At 43.2% G+C, this 20,995-nt stretch overlaps 1 protein-coding gene across 1 annotated transcript in view; it reads right to left on the bottom strand.

The window, feature by feature from the left end:
- Positions 1-20,995, bottom strand: part of unc80 (unc-80 homolog (C. elegans)) — a 96,558-nt gene that overhangs the window by 44,359 nt on the left and 31,204 nt on the right. Inside the window, exons 21-23 of the mRNA XM_073852515.1 lie at positions 12,941-13,047; positions 10,006-10,153; positions 9,368-9,540 (exon numbers count right to left, since the gene is read on the bottom strand). Of these exons, the coding sequence (XP_073708616.1) occupies positions 9,368-9,540; positions 10,006-10,153; positions 12,941-13,047 (428 nt within the window). The remainder of the gene's footprint in view (positions 1-9,367; positions 9,541-10,005; positions 10,154-12,940; positions 13,048-20,995) is intronic.

Below are 20,995 nucleotides of genomic sequence, written 5' to 3'. Positions count from 1 at the left end.
GCTGAAGTAAAGCAGGGGGAATCATCAGTTGCTATGGAGTCTCCAGTAGCTCCTGTCACTAAATGTTCGTGAGGTAAGGTCATCATTGTCTATGCCAAAATTTGAGCCTTTATCATTGTCTACTGATGCATCACCGACGTCTCAGGGTGAAGCACGCTTGAAGGTGCGGTTAGCTCGACTGCAGTTGGAGGCCCAGGACAAAGCTCAAGCGCGAAGAGATGAGTTGCAGCATCAATTAGAAAAATATCGTATTGAAGCAGATACTAAAATTCGGCTGCGACAGTTGGAATTACAGGTAAAACAAGAGACAGGGGTAGACAATAGGCCATATGTAGATCCAAATGCTGGTAATGAAAATTCTATTGATGTCCCAACTGATTCGGTTAATAATCCTGTGGTTGTGTCGACATCTGTATTGGGCGATCCTCCATCGGCAGCTTCGTTTAGTGTGGCAAAGAATATCGCCCTAGTGCCGCCCTTTCGAGAGAAAGAGGTGGAAGCATACTTTCAGGCTTTTAAGCGTATAGCTATGGCTTTAAAATGGCCAAGCGAAGCCTGGTCGTTAATGCTGCAGTGTAAGCTCACGGGGAAAGCGCAGGAAGTGTGCGCTTCGTTGTCTTTGGAAGAGAGCGTTCAGTATGATGCAGTGAAAAATGCTATCCTCCGTGCGTATGAGTTGGTGCCTGAACATTATAGACAACGTTTTTGAATGACTAAAAAATCTGTTTCACAAACGTACGTTGAATTCGCTTGGGAAAAGAGTGTATTATTCGATAGGTGGAGTAAAGCATGTAAGGCTACCGATTATAACTCTCTGCGCGAATTGTTACTGATCGATAGGGTTGGGTATCGTTTGAATTTTATCGATTCTGATTCCGATTCCGATTCTGCTTATCGATTCCGATTTTTATCGATTCCTAATTCCGATTCCAATATGATAAAATAAATCCATTAAAAAGTTTTTAGTCAAACATATTTATTCTGTCTTTTGCCTATGGTTTTACCAAATAATACCACAGAGAACAAACTAAGTCTAATATAAATTTCAAACATTAAATTGTTAAAGACAAGTAATAAAATAGGAGCAAATCAATTAGCAATAACATAAATAAATAAAACTGAACAAATTTCAGGTACAGAAATTGAAATCAAAAGTTTAAAAACACTGCATAGTTTGCTTTTCATAAATAAAATATTGATTAGTCCTCATTAAATTTATAAAAGATATTCAGTCAGTTAATGATTTTCTTTTGTTCTTTGATTAACATTTATGACAGGCGGCACGTTTATTAGACGGCTGTCTCTTTAACACCGAACACAGACCAAAGAATACTGTTACACATGCGTTTTTCTTTCTTATCTGTTTACGTTCACTCAAGACAAAAAAAACAAAAAACGCTGTGTTTATGAGGATATGCTGACGTATTTCGTTCATACAGGTCAATAAATGTGAAAGAGAAGTCAGTTCCGGGCCGGAACAACCTTTTCTGCAGTGGAGATGCACGGAACTGTTTCGATAACGGACACAGGTCGGGAGCCCGCATCAGGACCGCTGTTCTCCGTGTTCGCGTTTCAGAAGTGTGCGCTGCATGCAAACAATGCGCAAGTTCTTTTCTTTCCTCCACTTAAATCGTTTGAAAATCACATTAAAATGCGAACGCGGGAATCGTTAAGCGGAATCGAAATGCGCGTGTCTTATCGAATACCCGGTTAATGGAAATTTGGAACCGGTTCTAAAATGGAACCGGTTCTCGATACACAACCCTACTGATCGAGGAGTTTAAAAACTGTGTTTCAGAACGTACCGCTCTCTATTTGAACAAACAGAAAGTAACTTCTGTGCAACAGGCAGCTATTTTGGCAGATGAATATACCTTGATGCATAAAACCACGTTTGTTAGACATCAGTCAGAATCAGGAGTTTCTCAAAAAGAAAATGAAAGTTGCCAGTCTGATTTTAAAGTGAAATCTCCAGGGGTGAAAATCAGGCGCGAATGCAGTTATTGTCATAAAATAGGGCACACTATTGCTGACTGTTATAGTCTTCAGAGGAAACAAAAACGATATGATGGGGTAGGTCAGTCTCGGGGAGTGGTTTTGCTCAAAACCGTTTCTTCTCCTACATGCGCTGTTCCGGTTGATGATGCTGAAGACTGTTTCAAACCTTTCGTATTTGAGGGTTTCGTTTCCTTGACGGGTAAGGTTGAGGATCAGCGTATTGTGAAGATATTGCGTGACACAGGGGGATCGCAGTCCTTTATTCTATCAGATGCGTTACCTTTCTGTGCAGAGTCAGCATGTGGAACTAGTACTATTGTACAAGGGATTGAGATGAGTTTCGTGCCAGTTCCACTCCATCGAGTATGGCTCAACTCTGATTTGGTGTCAGGATGTTTTGATGTGGCAGTTCGTTCTTCTTTTCCTATAAAGGGTGTTGAGTTTATTATGGGAAATGATATCGCCGGTGGTAAGATTATGCCATTGTTACATGTTACTGATATACCACAGGTGGAGAGATACCCTGACCAGCTTGCACAGAAATTTCCTGATGTGTTTTCTGTTAGTGCAGTGTTAACGAGAACACAAGTAAAGACAGTTTGTCAGCAGGATGAGGTTGATAAAAGTGATACGATGTTAAGTGATGTTTTTGAAAAGGGAACGTTTCCTACTGAACAAATTAATGCATCTAATTCTCATCTTGAAACATTTGTAGCGCCAGAAATGGTTGCATTTTTGCCCGTATCGCGTGAATCACTCATTGAGGCCCAAAATAATGATTGTACACTGGAAACGTGTCGTGCCAGTGTTGCGATGGCACATTCCGGTAAGCATCAATTCTTTTGGGACAATGATGTATTAATGCGAAAATGGAATGCACGTTCGTTGACTGAAGGCGATAGTGATTGGGGTACTGTAAATCAAATTGTCGTTCCTTCCAAATTTCGGCCGCATATTTTGGCTGTTGCGCATGATCATCCCTGGGCGGGACACCTCGGTGTGACTAAGACATATGATCGTATTCTCCAGCACTTCTTTTGGCCCAGTTTAAAAACGGAAGTTTCTAGATTTTGTAAGACATGTCATACGTGTCAGATGGCTGGTAAGCCCAATCAAGTTGTTTCGCCAGCTCCGCTTTATCCCATTCCAGCAGTTGGCGAGGCATTTGAACGGGTAATTGTGGACTGTGTTGGTCCCCTTCCATGTACTAAAACGGGGAATCAGTACCTCTTGACTATAATGTGCGTCACCACACGATTTCCAGAGGCGGTTCCACTGCGTAAGATTACGGCAGTTACAGTTACGAAGGCACTTGTCAAATTTTTCACTACCTTTGGACTTCCAAAGATCGTTCAGACCGATCAAGGCTCAAATTTCCTGTCAAAGGTTTTTCGAAAAACGATGAAAGCTTTGGGTATTTCTCACGTTGTTTCTAGCTCATACCACCCGGAATCCCAGGGGGCGCTGGAACGCTGGCATCAGACTTTAAAGTCCACTTTACGTAAATATTGTCTTGAAACTGAAAATGACTGGGATGATGGCATTCCGATGGTGCTGTTTGCAGTTCGTGACGCGAGACAAGAGTCTCTTGGATTTAGTTCGGCTGAATTGGTTTTTGGCCATAATGTGCGGGGACCTTTAAAGGTTTTAAAAGATCAGTTTCTTTCACTAGGCGAAGCGCCAAAAACAAATGTTCTCGACTTCGTTACGCGATGCCGCAAACGGTTATATAGAGCCTGTGCTACTGCTAAAGATGCACTTTGCCGCTCGCAAGAGAAAATGAAGCGACAATATGATAAACAAGCCATTTTTCTGCCGGGGGAAAAGGTCTTGGTATTGTTGCCCGTGCTGGGTGCTGCTCTTGCTGCATGTTTTTCAGGGCCTTATGTAGTTAAAAGCAAGGTGAGTGACACTGATTACATTATTTATACTCCAGACCGTCGTAGGAAGACACGTTTATGCCATGTGAACATGTTGAAATCGTATTTGGAACAATCTAGCAACGCTGCTGTCACAATTAACGATCCTGAGGTGAAGGCATTGAAGGAGAAGGTAGAACCTGTTTTGTCTGTGTTTAATGCGCAGTATAATGATGATGGATTGGAAGAGTACAGTGAGATGCTCATTGGAGGGTGCTTGAATAACTCTGTGTTCTTAAACTCTCTACAACAACAGTTGTCTTATCTAGATGTTCATCAAAAACAGGACATTATTGAACTAATTCAAAGCTATCCTGTATTGTTTAATGATGTCCCTTCATGTACTTCTGTCCTCCAGCATGACATCGATGTAGGTTCTGCTTCACCTATTAAACAGCACGCGTATTGTTGTTCTGTGGACAAGAGAAACGCAATGAGAACAGAAGTGGAATATTTGTTGCGGAATAACTTTGCTAAATCTAGTCAAAGTCCGTGGAGTTCTCCCTGTGTCTTGGTTCCGAAACCAGATGGCTCGGTCAGATTTTGTACTGACTTTCGGAAGGTGAATGCGGTGACGGTGCCTGATTCTTTCCCATTGCCGCGAGTCAAAGATTGCATTGACAATCTTGGCACGGCACAATACATCATGAAGCTAGATCTGTTGAAAGGATACTGGCAAGTCCCGTTAACTCCACGTGCATCTGAAATTGCTGCTTTTGTCACGCCAGATCACTTTGCTCAGTACACCAGAATGGCTTTCGGTTTACGAAACGCGCCCGCGACTTTTCAGCGTTTAATGCAACTAGTGTTAAAAGAGGTCGATCAGTGTAATGTATACCTGGATGATGTGGTGATTTATTCCTCCACCTGGACTGAGCATTTGGCAACGTTACAGACTGTTTTTAATCGTTTCTCTGCTGCTTCTCTCACTCTCAATTTAAAAAAGTGTGAATTCGCGAAGGCGACGGTCACTTATTTGGGTAAGCAGGTTGGCCGGGGGAAGGTGCGACCAATAGATGCTAAAGTGACTGCCATTCTGTCTTATCCTGTTCCCACCACACGGCGGGAGTTACGGCGATTTTTAGGAATGGCCGGGTATTATAGGTGCTTTTGTAAAAATTTCTCCACGATCGTGGCACCTTTGACAGCTTTGTGTAGTCCTAAAACACCTTTCTGTTGGTCGGACGAGTGTCAACATGCTTTCCTGTGTGCTAAATCTCTTCTTTGCAGTGCCCCAGAGTTGTCGTCACCGGATCTTGCACAACCGTTTACGTTAGAGGTGGATGCAAGTGCAACTGGAGCAGGAGCTGTCCTCTTGCAAGATGGTGCTGACGGGCTTTTCCATCCTGTGTCTTTCTTCTCCACGAAGTTCAATCGGCATCAGTTGAACTATTCAACCATTGAAAAGGAGACACTTGCGATGTTGTTGGCTCTACAGCATTTCAACTTTTATTTGGGATCTACCTCTGTGCCTGTTGTGGTTTTTACCGACCACAATCCGTTAGTTTTCTTATCACGCATGTATAACCATAACCAGCGCTTAATGCGTTGGGCCTTGATGGCCCAAAAATACAACTTGGAGATTAAGCACAAGAAGGGCAGTGACAATGTTGTTGCAGATGCGCTCTCACGCGGTTAATGTGGCGTAGTTATGCTTGTTGGACTTCTTGTGCGCTCTCCACTAAAATTCACTAAACCTCACTAAAACTCACCTTCTTTTTTTTTTTCGTGTTTGTTTGTTTTTTAGGTGGGGGAGTGTTACGGTCGGCGGCTTAAGCAGGATCTTGTTGCCTTTTGTCGCCCCTCCCTTGTTTTCTTGGCGTTACGCTATCTCTACGAGCGTGTAGGTGCGCTCTCTTTCTCTCTCTCTCTCTCTCTCTCTCTCTCTCTTTCTTTTAGGTGGACGCACCTGTTTGTTGCTGCGAGGCTGATTAACAGATAGTGGTTAAAAAGACGCCAACGAGGAGGAGAAGGGAACACAGACGGATTCTTGTGGGCCAGCCAGCAAACAAACTTTGTCCTTTTGTTTATTTTTTTGTGTTCTTACTTTTTCTTTGTTAGTTGTTGTCCATTATGTTAAGTGTTATTTGGTTGTTAAATTCGTCAATGTTGTTATCCGTTGAGTGAGTGAATAAATAGACTTGAATAGTAACCTCGTGTCCTCATTCTTTTTATGTTACATAACCTTTCTTTTCGAGCCATTTTAACGAGAGGTTGTAACACTATCACTAAACAACAACACAGTATTCAGAATCAAGTGTATGTAAACTTTTGAACGGATTTTTTATAAATTCAACTATTATTTTCTCTTGTGGACTATATGTAAACATCTTTTATGTGACATATCTTATTCAGGTCAGTACTAAATAAAAAATAACATGCATTTTGTATGATCCTACTTATTTGATCAAATAATTAACATTTTGCAGATTCTGCAGATAGCAACACAACTACCACATTCAAGGCCCAGAAAGGCGTTTACTTTGCGCACATAAAGTATTATTTTAGCTTCATAACATTACAATAGAACCACTGATGTCACATGGACTTCTTTAACAATGTCCTTTCTAGGACTTAAACGTGGTACACTCTCAAAAAGGATGTTAATTTTTAACACATTGTTTGTGTTATGTCTATTTTAGCACATTTTGTGTTTGTTTGTGTTAAATGTGTGTTAAAAACTAAAAAGAAAAAAGAAAATATCCAACACAGTGTGTCCAACACAATATGTGTTAAATATCAGCCAATCACATTACTGCTTGCCTCACTTCATGAGCCGTTATTCTACTGAGACAAGCAAATTTCCTCGTGCTTCAAGTTTTCATCGTCAGGACATAACTTCGATGTGTGAAGGTAAGAAATGTTTGTATTTGCCATTATACGTTTTTAAAATGGCTTTTGTGATCGTTTGGAGATGGTCGAGGGGCATTTGGCACATACAGTCTTGGCCAAAAGTTTTGAGAATTACATAAATATTGGAAATTGGAAAAGTTGCTGCTTAAGTTTTTATAATAGCAATTTGCATATACTCCAGAATGTTATGAAGAGTGATCAGATGAATTGCATAGTCCTTCTTTGCCATGAAAATTAACTTAATCCCGAAAAAAAACTTTCCACTGCATTGTTAAGAAGGCTTCAGGGCGTCCAAGAAAGTCCAGCAAGCGCCAGGATCGTCTCCTAAAGAGGATTCAGCTGCGGGATCGGAGTGCCACCAGTGCAGAGCTTGCTCAGGAATGACAGCAGGCAGGTGTGAGCGCATCTGCACGCACAGTGAGGCCAAGACTTTTGGAAGATGGCCTGGTGTCAAGAAGGGCAGCAAAGAAGCCACTTCTCTCCAAAAAAAAAAAACAGCAGGGACAGATTGATCTTCTGCAAAAAGTATGGCGAATGGACTGCTGAGGACTGGGGCAAAGTCATATTCTCCGATGAAGCCTCTTTCCGATTGTTTGGGGCATCTGGAAAAAGGCTTGTCCGGAGAAGAAAAGGTGAGCGCTACCATCAGTCCTGTGTCATGCCAACAGTAAAGCATCCTGAGACCATTCATGTGTGGGGTTGCTTCTCATCCAAGGGAGTGGGCTCAATCACAATTTTGCCCAAAAACGCAGCCATGAATAAAGAATTGTACCAAAACACCCTCCAACAGCAACTTCTTCCAACAATCCAACAACAGTTTAGTGAAGAACAATGCATTTTCCAGCACGATGGAGCACCGTGCCATAAGGCAAAAGTGATAACTAAGTGGCTCGGGGACCAAAACGTTGAAATTTTGGGTCCATGGCCTGGAAACTCCCCAGATCTTAATCCCATTGAGAACTTGTGGTCAATCCTCAAGAGGCGGGTGGACAAACAAAAACCCACTAATTCTGACAAACTCCAAGAAGTGATTATGAAAGAATGGGTTGCTATCAGTCAGGATTTGGCCCAGAAGTTGATTGAGAGCATGCCCAGTCGAATTGCAGAGGTCCTGAAAAAGAAGGGCCAACACTGCAAATACTGACTCTTTGCATAAATGTTGTGTAATTGTCGATAAAAGCCTTTGAAACATATGAAGTGCTTGTAATTATATTTCAGTACATCACAGAAACAACTGAAACAAAGATCTAAAAGCAGTTGAACAGCAAACTTTGTGAAAACTAATATTTGTGTCATTCTCAAAACTTTTGGCCACGACTGTATACGTGGTAGCCGGAAAACTGCCTCACGAATGCCGATAAGAGCTGCGCCTGCGCCTACTGCACATATCGACGATGGGAGCTTATTTTAACAAGCTTTATAGTTTCTTTTGTTATATTAATTGTGAACAGAATCACTTTTAATTAATCATTGACACGTTGTAGTGCTTCACATGAGGAAATGCATTCGTTCGTCGCGTCTTTCTCTTTGAAAATGAACATTTGTGGTGCCAAGTATTCTGCAAATTGCCCTTACGCTAACATAATCTCTGATGCTTAAGCTTTTCTTGCCTTTATAGCTATCGCTATTTTACAATATTCGCTATGTGTAGCCTATAAATAACAAAAGTATCTTTATTTTACTCTTGCAGCTTTGAATGTAAGCCACCCCTGAAGCGCTTGTGGCAGTTACTGACAGGAGACGAACGAGAGACTTCATCTCACCGACCATCACCATCAGTTGTATGCAGATGAAAATATGTAGATAAAACGATTAATGCTTAAGAGGTTGTCAAATACCACAATTTTTTAATTAAAGTACAAACTTTATAAACTATTAACAACTTTTCACTCAAGGAACAATTAAAATGTTGAAATGACTGTATTGTGATTGTTTACCTCTCTTTTTTTTTTAACCTTTTTGAGTTATGTAATTGTTAGTAGCAGGTTTAATAAATTGTGTTTAAACTATACATTAGTTTGCAGTGTCTTTATTGCATACAAAATTTGTTAAAAATAACACATACTTGACACAAATTGTGTATTTATAACACAATAGTGTGTAGAAAAAAACAACACATTTTCTGTGTTAGCTGGAATACACACTGGTTGAGTTAAAACTAACACAAAATGTGTTGTCCTTAACTAGACACAAAGGTGTGTTAAGAAACAACACAGGCTGTGTTGTTTTTAACACATACTTTTTAAGAGTGTAGCTCCTTTGTTGTCTATGCAGAAAGTTCAGATTTAGATCAACAATATCTTAATGTGTGATTCAAAGATGAATGAAGGTCTTACAGGGTTGGAACGACACGAGGGTGAGTAATTAATGAAATAATTTTCCTTCTGGGTGAACTATCCCTTTAAAAGTAAAAAGTTAAAGAGCATTACAGAACAAATACTGGGCATGATATGCTAAACTCTGAAAAGCAATATGAAAGCAATATGTGCTCTAAAAATTGACTTAAAATATCAAATACGTTTGATATCTTCTGACTGGATGGAATCATAGAATCAAATGACAGCATTTTATGTATAAAGTAAAGAAACAGAACTGACCAGGTCCAGCGCTGCTGCTAAAATCGAAGCATCTGGTATAGTTCCTGGCTCACAGCAGTTCAACAGGAACTGAAATCTCTTCATGCCCTGTCTGATTGCACCTAGATTTACAATGTTCTTATTCTTCATGGCATCCTGACTGGCAGCCAAGCGCTCCTGGAATCCATGGCAACCTTGTCGGAGTACAGAATAGTGTCAGTGAAAGAAGTGTAGAGCCTCTGCATGCACAGCTGAAAATAGCTAATGAAATATGCATCTGGTGATATCGAATGAACATGCAAGTTTGTTTTTTGGCACTAGTCTGATACAACAAGAATACTTAAGATGTGCAAATCAAACTATGACTTCTGAAATCCCCCGAATAAATATCTAATAACTATTAACTATTAACTTGGAGAGCTGAAGGTTCACGACAACTCTGACAAAGCTGTGGCGGGTCATGGTGCCAGGTCATAGGTCAGAGAACCACAGTCCCTCTTCCAGCGGATGGCTCTGACAAAGATGGACAAACACACAGAGAGCTGGTATGGAAGATGGTAGAGGAGTGTACCAGAAGCACAAGACACGTCAAGTACGGGCACACACAAACAAACAGCGAACTGTGGACGGGGGTGGGGGAAGGCACCCCAGGATTCTACCATCTTTCTCTTCTGTGTGGTGAAGCTTGGAAGGGTTCCTCCGACCAGACCGCCATTTACCGAGCCGCTTGAAGAAATTCTCCTCTTCCTCTCGCCCATATTCAATAGCGCTACCCTCCGACAGCTTCACGGCACTGGTGAACTTGACCTGAGATGTACAGAAAAGACTCAAATCAAGGACTTTCTGTGAAAAAAAAAACCCTAGAGCAATGATTGATTCTCTGTCATGAAAGGTTCACCTTTATTCCCAAGAAAGAAATTAGGTCAGGCAGAAAAATTATTGCACTACTGATCACAGTAATATTGAAACAGTTTCTGGTGAGACCTGACAAATATAACCACCTTTTCCCCCCTTAAGTATGCATACGTGTATTCATATATGTGTACCTTTGTTTATATCTTCATTTATTCAGTGAACTAAAATGAAAACCTTAAAAAAAAGATACATTTTTTTTTACTAGAAATACGATTAATGCTAAAAAAACTATTATATATACAGTTGCAATTACTGAACCCCCTTGACCTGCTAGACATTTTGCTACCGAGAACAAAATTGGAGAACACTATTGGAGAAAGTTTATTATTGCATATTTGAGTAATTCTGAGAACATAAATTGATGAATAATGAAAAAAAAAAATAAAAAATAAATCTAATTGGCTCTAAACGTTAAAGTTCAAAATTATTCAACCCAAAAAGTAAAATTTGGCCTTTTATTCTTTAAAACCACTAATAAACACTGCTTGGAAGTGCTCATTATTCACCTGAAAAAGCTTTCAGATCACTGATAATCTTTGGTTTTCACACTGCCATTGCTTTCTTCAGATATTTTCATTGAGAATTAAATCTAAAGACTGAACAGGCCTCTAAAGAACATTCTATGACTGATCCCTAAACCAATCAAGTAAATTTGGATGTATACTTTGGGATGATTGTCCTGCAGGAAAGTCCATTTATCATTAGCTTCAGTCATTGCACCAAAGGAACCACATTTTTTTGCCAAAAAGGCCTGATACTTAAAAATATCCATGATATCCTTCATACGTTCATGTTGTCCACTTCCAGCTACAGTAAAACAACCCCATAACAGGACTGGCTCACTTCCATGTTTATCCATGGAGATGGTGTTCTTCTGCTCATAAGCTTTGCCTTTTTATACACCAGACATATTGATGATCCATAGGGCCTAAAAGTTCCGGTTTGGTCACATCAATCCATAAAACATTTTTCCAGAACTCCACAAATCTATCCAAATGAATTTTAGCATGTTCAAATCAGCCTTTTTGTTCTTCTTGGTCAAGAGTGGTATTCGGCCAGATGCCTCAACATGAAGGCCATACTTGTCTAGTGTTATACACTGCATTGTAATGTTTTTCCTCCTTTCGGCAGGTCTTCTTGCAAGTCTTTGGCTGTATATTTCAGGTTTTTCTGCAGTTACTCTGATTAAACATTTTATGATAATGTGCTTTTTTATTTAACACCCAAGGATTTCTGGAACAACACACTTTAAACTAAGGAATAAGGCTGCCAGCTGTGTCTCTAGGAACTTTTAATGTCTTGGAAATCTTCATGCAGCCTTAGACTTATACTAATATAACAATAAAACTATTTCTTTTTTATAGATTTTGTGAAAGCTCTGCTGACTTTACCATATTTGCTACTCAACTTCAACACATGCATAGTCTGAATGTATGTGGGTCTAATATGAAAAAGGGTTTAAGCATAAAAACAATAAGTGTAATACTGCTTTAAATTGTTGTTGTTTTCCAAAAAAATATTAAAAAGTTTTCTCTTTAATTTAATTGCATTTTTGTTTATAAATATCATACATTTTCCCCTAATTTACAGAAGACAGTCACTAAAATGTCATTCAGTGTAACAATCTTGTCAGGCATATTTACAAAAAAAATCAATTTATGACATACTAAAAAACAAATTACTTTCACCCCAAATACTAATTAGTAGTAATTCTACATTTTTAAAATTAATTTACATAAAATCACTTTTGTAAATTTCCTTTGACATAAACATCTTAACATCTTTGACCCATGTATGTGAGTTTTAAGACAATTTTGTTTGCTACCATAAAAATATATATGATATTTGACTTAAAACAGCAATGTTGAATAGAGGTTGAATATATATTGACATTATCACTTTAAATATGCCAGTAAACTGTTGTAGATGCAATTTTTCTAAAATCCTGGAAGCTTGTATTTGTAAAGTACTGCAGTCTCTGGGGAGCTGAATAATTTATATTGCAACTGTATATATATATATATAATTTCAGCAAGCTGCCGAAGAAGCATTTCGCATTTTAATTAAGTTTAACTTGATGTACGAAAATAACTAAAACTGAAATAAAAAGTGCATATGAACATATTTGGGGAGGGAGGATACCAGTAACTGATAGGATACTAATAGAATGGAATATATATATATAAAACCAATTCAAAATATGAAATATGAATAACTATAACAGTCTACAGTAGTCAACATTCGAAGTGGATCAAAACCTTTCATCAAATTTGTCCTAAAACCAAAAAGAAAACCCGTTCTTATCTTTGGACAACTTTTGATGAACTTTTTTGATCCACTTCGAATGTTGACTACTGTATATATATTATTATTATACATATGTCTTTTGTTAAAATTTTGAATTAGATTAATTTTAAGTTTTGTTTTGTAGAGAGACAAAGTATAATCACATGTTTTCAAAGTGTAAGGAAAGTATGTGATTACTGTTTACTTGACGGTAAAACCACATGACATTTTAGAGTCAATAAACTTGAAAATGGTATGAATCCATATCAAACCAACATGGATACAAAGATGTGACTAGATTTTTTATTATAATGGACACTCTTATTTGTCATTGACTCTCTCAACCACCTATCCTAACCTTACTACACAGTAAATGCAGAGATTTATCCTCACCTTGGAGCTCTGTCTGATAAAGGACAGTCTGTCCACTGAGCTGATGTCTAGCAGGTCCTCCACCCCATCAGCCAGACCAGACAGAGAGGAGCGTTTCAGCCAGTTTCCTGGTTAAATGGTTACATGAAATACAATTAGTTTACCACTCTGGAAAGGGTTAAACTCTGACTGGTACCCTTTAAATGGAAGTGCAAACAAGCCAAAAGGAATGTAATAGGGAAGATTTCATGCTGGTGCTCCGGCTCATACAGCATATACACAAAAATGGGCAAATAACACATATACGCTCACAGTAAAAAATAAATTATTAAATAAATAAAACTTTGAATGCATTTTTTTCAAACTAAAGCTTCCATTATGACACTGTAAGATGAGGCTGCATAACTAAAACACAACACACATACGTAACATGGAGAGAGTGATTGGATGGCGAACTTTCCTACGACATGCTGGTGACAAAAAGGAAAGAACAGAGATATAATTCACTTATGAATAATTTTTCATAACATTCAGATCCCTAATACACCATTTAGAACTGAAAACTCTTTGTTAAAAATATAATTTTTTTTAACTGAATTAACTTACTCTAATATTACAAGCTCATTTGTCATAACAGTATGCACAAGGCTGTGCATCAGAAAACATTTTTTTTCAAAAGTGTTACAATCTTACCTATGTGTGGCACGCACCTTAACAAGATGAACAAACGCATAAGGCTTTGGAACAACATGAAGGTGAGTAAATAATGAAAGAATTTTAATTTTTGCGTGAACTATACTTTAAGAATCCCTAAGTTTACAAATTAGAATAGTTTTTGGATATATACATGTTGTATGTATCTATATACAGTCAAGCCCGAAATTATTCATACCCCTGGCAAATTCTGACTTAAAGTTACTTTTATGCAACCAGCAAGTTTTTTTTGACCGGAAATGACACAGGCTTGTCCTAAAAGATAAAAAGACAATGTACAAGGAAGAATTGTGGAAAAAATATTTCTCAGCTTTTATTTACATTTGAACAAAAAGTGGCATGTCCAAAATTATTCATACCCTTTGCAAACTGTCACAGTCTACGGGAAAATCCAAAGTTCTATACCATTCCAAATAGTCCAAGCTGTTCTAAAGCATCCTAATTACCCTGATTCACTGGGAACAGCTGTTTTAATCAAGTCAACAGGTGAAAAACAGAAGCTCTCTGCTGTTGGTTTGTGGACAGTCATGGCTAAGACAAAGGAGCTCACTGAGGACCTGCGACTGCGCATTGTGGCTGCTCACAAGTCAGGAAAGGGCTATAAGACCATATCTAAATGTTTTGAAGTTCCAGTGGCTACAGTGCAAAGTATTATTAAAAAATACAAGACGTTCCGCACTGTGAAAAATCTCAGAGGATGTGGTCGGAAACCAAAAGTGACTCCTGTGCTGGTCAGCAGGATAGTGAGAGAGGTGGCAACATCTCAAGATAGACAGTCCAACGGACACTGCACACCACTGGGTTCCACGGACGCAGACCAAGGAGGACACCACTTCTCCAGATAAGGCACACAAAAGCCTGCTTGGCCTTTGCAAATGCTCATCTGGACAAAGAAGAAGACTTCTGGTCTTCTGTTTTATGGTCAGATGAATCAAAAATTTAATTGTTTGGCCACAATGATGTAGCCTTCATTTGGCGTAAAAAAAGGAGAAGTCTTCAACCCTAAGAACACCATCCCCACTGTCAAAAATGGTGGTGGGAACCTAATGTTTTGGGGGTTATTTTTCAGCCGGTGGACCAGGGAACCTAATCACAGTAAACGGCAGCATGAAAAAGGAGCAATACATCAAAATTCTCAACGACAACATCAGGCAGTTTGCAGATAAACTTGGCCTTGGGCACCAGTGGACATTTCAGCATTACAATGACCCAAAATACACAGCAAAAGTGAAGAAATGGTTAGCAGACAAAACATTAACGTTTCGCAGTGGCCCAGTCAGAGTCCTGACTTAAATCCAATTGAGAATCTGTGGAGGGAGCTAAAGATCAGGGTGATGACAAGGAGACCCTCCAACCTGAAAGAGTTGGAGCTCATCGCCAAAGATGAATGGGCAAAAATACCAGTGGGGACATGCAAAAAGCTGGTCAGCAATTATAGGAAGCGTTTGATTGCTGTATTAGCCAAAAAAAAAAACTTTTCTATTGATTATTGAGAAGGGTATGAATATTTTTGGACATGCCACTTTTTGTTCAAATGTAAATAAAATATGAGTAATATTTTTTTCAACAATGATGCCTCTTGTACATTGTCTTATTATCTTATTATCTTTTGGGAAAAGCCTGTGTCATTTCCGGTCAAAAAAAAACTTTCTGGTTGAATAAAAGTAAGTTTAAGTCAGAATTTGCCAGGTATATATATATATATATATACAGATAGATATAGATAAATGCATGTTAACGCAAATATATAATCAGCCAATTACATGGCAACTCCATGTATTTAGCCTGGTATACATTCAAACTGAGCATCAGAATGAGTAAGAAAGGTATGGTTGTTGGTACCAGATGGGCTGGTCTAAGTAAACTGCTGATCAGAAACTGATCAACTGGGATTTTCACGCAAGCTATGTGGGCGAAAATAGCTTGTTGATGCCAGAGGTCAGAGGAGAATAGCCAGACTCGTTTGAGCTAATAGAAAGTAACTAGAGTAACAGTAATTTGTAATAACTACATGCTACAACTGAGGTAAGCAAGGACTGAACTGATCCTCTGATCACACTGATGTTCATGATCATCTGGTTATATTTGTAAAGAATATCTCTCTCCCATGAACATACCTATGGGCAGTTTGAGCTTCTTGCGTAGGGAAATCCGCCGGGAACGTGATCGTGAACGACGGTCTGTGGTAGTACCAGAGTGGGCAGTTGTGCACTCTGAGGTATCCTGCTCTGATTGGCTGCTTGTGTCACTGGCGGCACTCTGAGATTTGAACATCTTCCTCCAAAAGTCTTTCCTTCCTAAAAGCGCTCCTGGGATTTGCTCCTCACTGATACACAAATACAGATAAACACAAACTCAATCCATGCATATACCTAATATATGCATTACAAAATATTTAGAATTGGTCAAAAAGAAATTGACGTTGTCACACTACACATGTGAATAAATGTGTGTTATATTTATGCATGTACTTTTTTGCTGAAGATGGCTTGGTATCATCCTTTTCGTCAGATTTTTTGGTGGTATTGAGTTTTTCAGCGCTGTCCAGAAGAGCACTGAGAGCCACACGTCGGAAGACATTTCCATGAGACTCCTTAATAAACTGGACCAGCTGTCGTATGTCGCAATACAGACCCTGTCAGACAGTCATAGTGTGAATGTGTGAAAATAGAAAACAGAAATATAGGTTCAAATGTTCACACTTGAGAGGTGCTACTTATTAGCTATTCATTTTACATACTAAATACACATACAAACACTCAAAGTATAACTATTATACCATGTCCTAACCAGACGTCAAGCAACAAGATCCCAGCTGTGAACAATTTGTCTGTCCACACTGAATGCTAAAATGAAGTGTGATGCTCAATCACAAACTACAGCCAATCAGAATCTAAATCGTCTAGGTTACGAAGGTAACCCTCGTTCCCTGAAGGAGGGAACGGAGACGTTACATGGGATCTCGCTTGAGAGACCGATCATCTCTGAGCCTTATACAAAAAGGCCAATTGCAAAATTGGCGAGTGGACGTGCGCGCCGGCCACGCCCCGTACATACGGGTATATAAGATGGCCGCGCGCATCACTCAGTTAGGCTTTTGCTGAAGAGCCGATCGAGCCGGCGTCAGCGCGACGCCAGGGGCGTGGCAGGGGAATGTAACGTCTCCGTTCCCTCCTTCAGGGAACGAGGGTTACCTTCGTAACCTAGACGTTCCCCTTCAGTTGAATCACTTCGACGTTACATGGGAACTAGCCCTATGGAAAAGGCCACGACCCTGACGCCGCGTTACGCAACAACTTCACGTGCTGACAAGTATACGTGCTGGGAGGCGAAGTGTAACGTAACCTTCCCAACGCCCTGAGGCCCAATAAGGGGGCCCTTCCAGGGATGCCAGTTGTACTGAAGCATGGGTTGGGGGGGCGGAGCACATGAAATCTTTACATGTGGAAATGAGAATAATTCAATATATCCATAAAGGCTTTTAGGGATACACGAGGGAAACAGCGGTCTCCTCCGCTGGAATAAATAAAAACTAAGCCACAACCTGCGGGGCGAAGGAGACCCGGGCAGGATCACAGTCAGGGACTACTCCGCATCTAGGCCGGACTGCGGGGCACGGAGTACCCAGGGTTCGCCGGAGGGAACATTCTGGGATATAGCGCACGGATCCCTTTTGGGAATGGCGCAGCAAGCCGACACCAGCCATCCTCCCGCTCGCCTAAGTCTTATGTTAAGACACGGGAGGATACGGCCTCAACGCGGAGGTTGTAAAACCTAGCGAAGGTATTGGGTGTCGCCCAGCCCGCAGCTCTACAGATGTCCGCTAGTGAGGCGCCATGAGCCAACGCGTAGGATGAGGCAACACTCCTAGTGGAGTGGGCATGAACACCTAAGGGGCATGGCTCTCCCTGATATAAGTAAGATAGGGAGATGGCTTCTACCACCCAATGGGCCAACCTCTGTTTGGAGACAGCATTCCCTTTCTGCTGACCTCCGAAGCAGACAAAGAGCTGCTCGGTGCGCCTGAAGTGCCGAGTAAGGTCTACGTAAGTACGCAGAGCACGAACGGGGCAGAGCAGCGCAGAAGCTGGGTCTGCCTCCTCCTGGGGCAGAGCTTGCAGGTTCACCACCTGATCGCGGAAGGGCGTGGTGGGAACCTTGGGCACATAACCGGGCCGGGGTCTCAAGATGACGTGAGAATCTCCGGGCCGAACTCAAGGCACATTTCGTTGACAGAGAAAGCTTGTAGATCCCCTACCCTCTTGATGGAGGCCAGAGCAGTCAGGAGCGCTGTCTTAAGGGACAGAAATTTCAGCTCAACTGAGGCAAGTGGCTCGAATGGGGCGTCCCGTAGGCCACGGAGGGCGACGGAGAGATCCCAAGAGGGTATGAGGTGCGGTCTGGGAGGATTAAGTCTCCTGGCACCTCTAAGGAACCTCACGACCAGTGGGTGCTTACCCAGGGATGTTCCATCCACTGCATCATGATACGCTGCGATAGCGGCAACGTAGACTTTGAGAGTCGAAGGGGACAGCCTGCGCTCCAACTTCTCTTGCAGTAAGGACAGCACTACTGCAATCGTGCATCTCTGTGGGTCCTCATCTCGAGAGGAGCACCAGTCAACGAACAGACCCCACCTCAGAGCATAAGCCTGCCTCGTAGAGGGGGCTCGGGACTGAATGATGGTGTTTCTCACGGCCTGGGGAAAGTCGGCGAGGTCTGACGCGTCCCGTCCAGGAGCCAAACATGAAGGTTCCACAGGTCGGGGCGCGGGTGCCAAATCGTGCCCATCCCCTGAGAAAGAAGGTCTTTCCTCAAGGGGATCTTCCAGGGAGGGGCTGCCGCGAGGGAAATGAGTTCTGGGAACCAGGTCCGGGTGGGCCAGTATGGCGTGACCAGCAAGACCTTCTCCTCGTCCTCCCGGATCTTGCACAGGGTCTGTGCAAGGAGGCTCACTGGGGGAAAGGCGTACTTGAGCCCCGGAGGCCAGCTGTGTGCCAGAGCGTCTCTGCCGAGGGGAGCCTGGGTCAGAGAGAAAAAGAGCTGGCAGTGGGAGGTTTCGGGGGAGGCGAACAGATCTATCTGAGCCTGGCCGAATCGACTCCAAATCAGCTGGACTGTCTCGGGGTGGAGTCGCCATTCTCCGGGGTGGGTGGACTGCCGTGAGAGCTGATCCGCTGCACGGTTGAGTTCCCCTGGAATGTGAATGGCACGCAGCGACTTCAGCCACGTTTGACTCCAAAGGAGCAGACGGCGGGCGAGTTGTGACATGCGAGGTTGATCGGAAGCGACGCAGGGCCAGAAGCACGGTCAACAACTCGAGGCAATTGATATGCCACTGCAGCTGAGGTCCTGTCCAGGAGCCCGAGGCTGCTTGCCCGTTGCATATAGCACCCCAACCCGTGGTGGAGGCATCGGTGTGCACCGCGACATGCCTGGAAACCTGCCCCAAGGGAACTCCGGCCCGAAGGAAGACAGGGTCTGACCACGGACTGAAAAGGCGGCGACACTGCGGGGAAACGCCAATCCGAAGTGTGCCACGGTGCCATGCCCGTCTTGGAACTCGATCGTGTAACCAGTGCTGAAGCGGTCTCATATGAAGCAAGCCCAGCGGCGTATGCCCCAGGAGCCTCTGAAAAGTTTTGAGAGGAACCGCTGTCTTGTGTCTGAATAAGTCCAGACATCTCAGCACTGACTGCGCGCGCTCGTTTGTAAGGCGGGCTGTCATGTTGATCGAGTCCAGCTCCACACCGAGAAAAGAGATCCTCTGCACTGGGGAGAGTTTGCTCTTCTCTCGGTTGACCTGAAGGCCCAGATGGCTGAGGTGCCGAAGTACCAGGTCCCTCTGCTCGCATAATAGATCTCGCGAGTGAGCTACCAAAAGCCAGTCGTCGAGATAGTTGAGAATGCGAAGCCCCGACTGCCAAAGAGGGGCCAGGGCTGCTTCCGCGACCTTGGTGAAGACGCGGGGAGAGAGGGACAGGCCAAATGGGAGAACCTCGTACTGATACGCTCGACCTTCGAAGGCAAACCGAAGAAAGGGTCTGTGACGAGGAAGTACGCGTCCTTCAGGTCGATGGCTGCAAACCAATCCTGGGGACGAATGCAGGTTAGCATGCGTTTCGTCGTGAGCATCTTGAACGGCAGCCTGAGAAGGGACCGATTTAGAGCTCTGAGGTCCAGGATGGGTCTTAACCCACCGCTCTTTTTGGGCACGATGAAGTAGGGACTGTAGAACCCTGACTTCATCTCGGCTGGAGGGACTGGCTCGATTGCGTCCTTCGCCAGTAGGACTGCAACCTCCGCACGCAGGACAGCAGCGTGCGTGTCCGCACGGACAGTAGTGAAATGAACACCTCTGTACCGGGGCGGACGCCTGGCGAACTGAATCGCATAGCCGAGACGTACCGTCCGTATCAACCACCGCGAGGGGTTGGGGAGCTGAAGCCACGCCTTCAACCGGCTCGCTAGCGGTATCAAGGGAACGTTGACCGACGTGACCGCGGTGGGGCAGCCTAAGGGGGCGGGGGGAAGGGGACTGACCCCAGAGAACACTGAGTTCTGGGGGAGAGTCTGGCCACAAGAAGCAGCGCTTACCTTCTTCCCTGGATCCCGCGCTGGCGATGCCGGGCTCCGGGTCCGATGTCGAGGAGTGCAAGTTCTGCTCGAGAAGGGAACTCGGGGCCGAGGCCCCAGAGGTGAGGAAATTTGCTCTTTCTGTGAAAATGTGGGTCGATGTTAAATGCTGTGTGCACAGAAGCTCCCGGCCCTCCACCAGGAGTGGGGACGTGGATGTCACTGTCCCCCGAAGAGCAATCTCCACCACCTCTGGGTTTCCCGCATCAGGGACGCCTCGCAGGTTTCTTGCAGGGGGTTTTCTTGGCCGGTCCCTGAGAGGCGGGCGGCGCCGCTCTCCTGCGGCCGGCTCTGCGCCGGGTAGCCGTCCCGGCTTCGTGACCCTCGGCGGGAGCTGGAGTTGACCTACTGGCCGCAGGGGGGCGCCCTCGGCGACGGGCAGGCGGAGGCGGGGCCACCGGCAGCGGGATGTTGACTTCGCGGCGGGGCAGGATATGCTTGATGGCCTCCGTCTGCTTTTGGACTGCCGAGAATTGCTGGGCGAAATCCTCGACAGTGTCGCCGAACAGGCCGCTCTGGGAGATGGGGGCGTCGAGAAAGCGAGCTTTGTCGGCGTCCGCCATCTGAGCCAGATTGAGCCACAAGTGTCGCTCCTGGACGCTCACACGCTCTGGAAGGTAGATGCGGCCGGTCCCGCCAGGTGGTGGCGCCACGCGGGCACAAATGCACCGCGACAGCGCGTTCCACCTGGGGGAGCGACTCGTATCCCCGGGCTGCCCCGCCATC

Source organism: Garra rufa, chromosome 12 (assembly GCF_049309525.1).
Source record: "Garra rufa chromosome 12, GarRuf1.0, whole genome shotgun sequence".
NCBI classification, from domain to species: Eukaryota; Metazoa; Chordata; class Actinopteri; order Cypriniformes; family Cyprinidae; genus Garra; species Garra rufa.
This window is presented reverse-complemented; position numbering and strand designations above follow the sequence as displayed.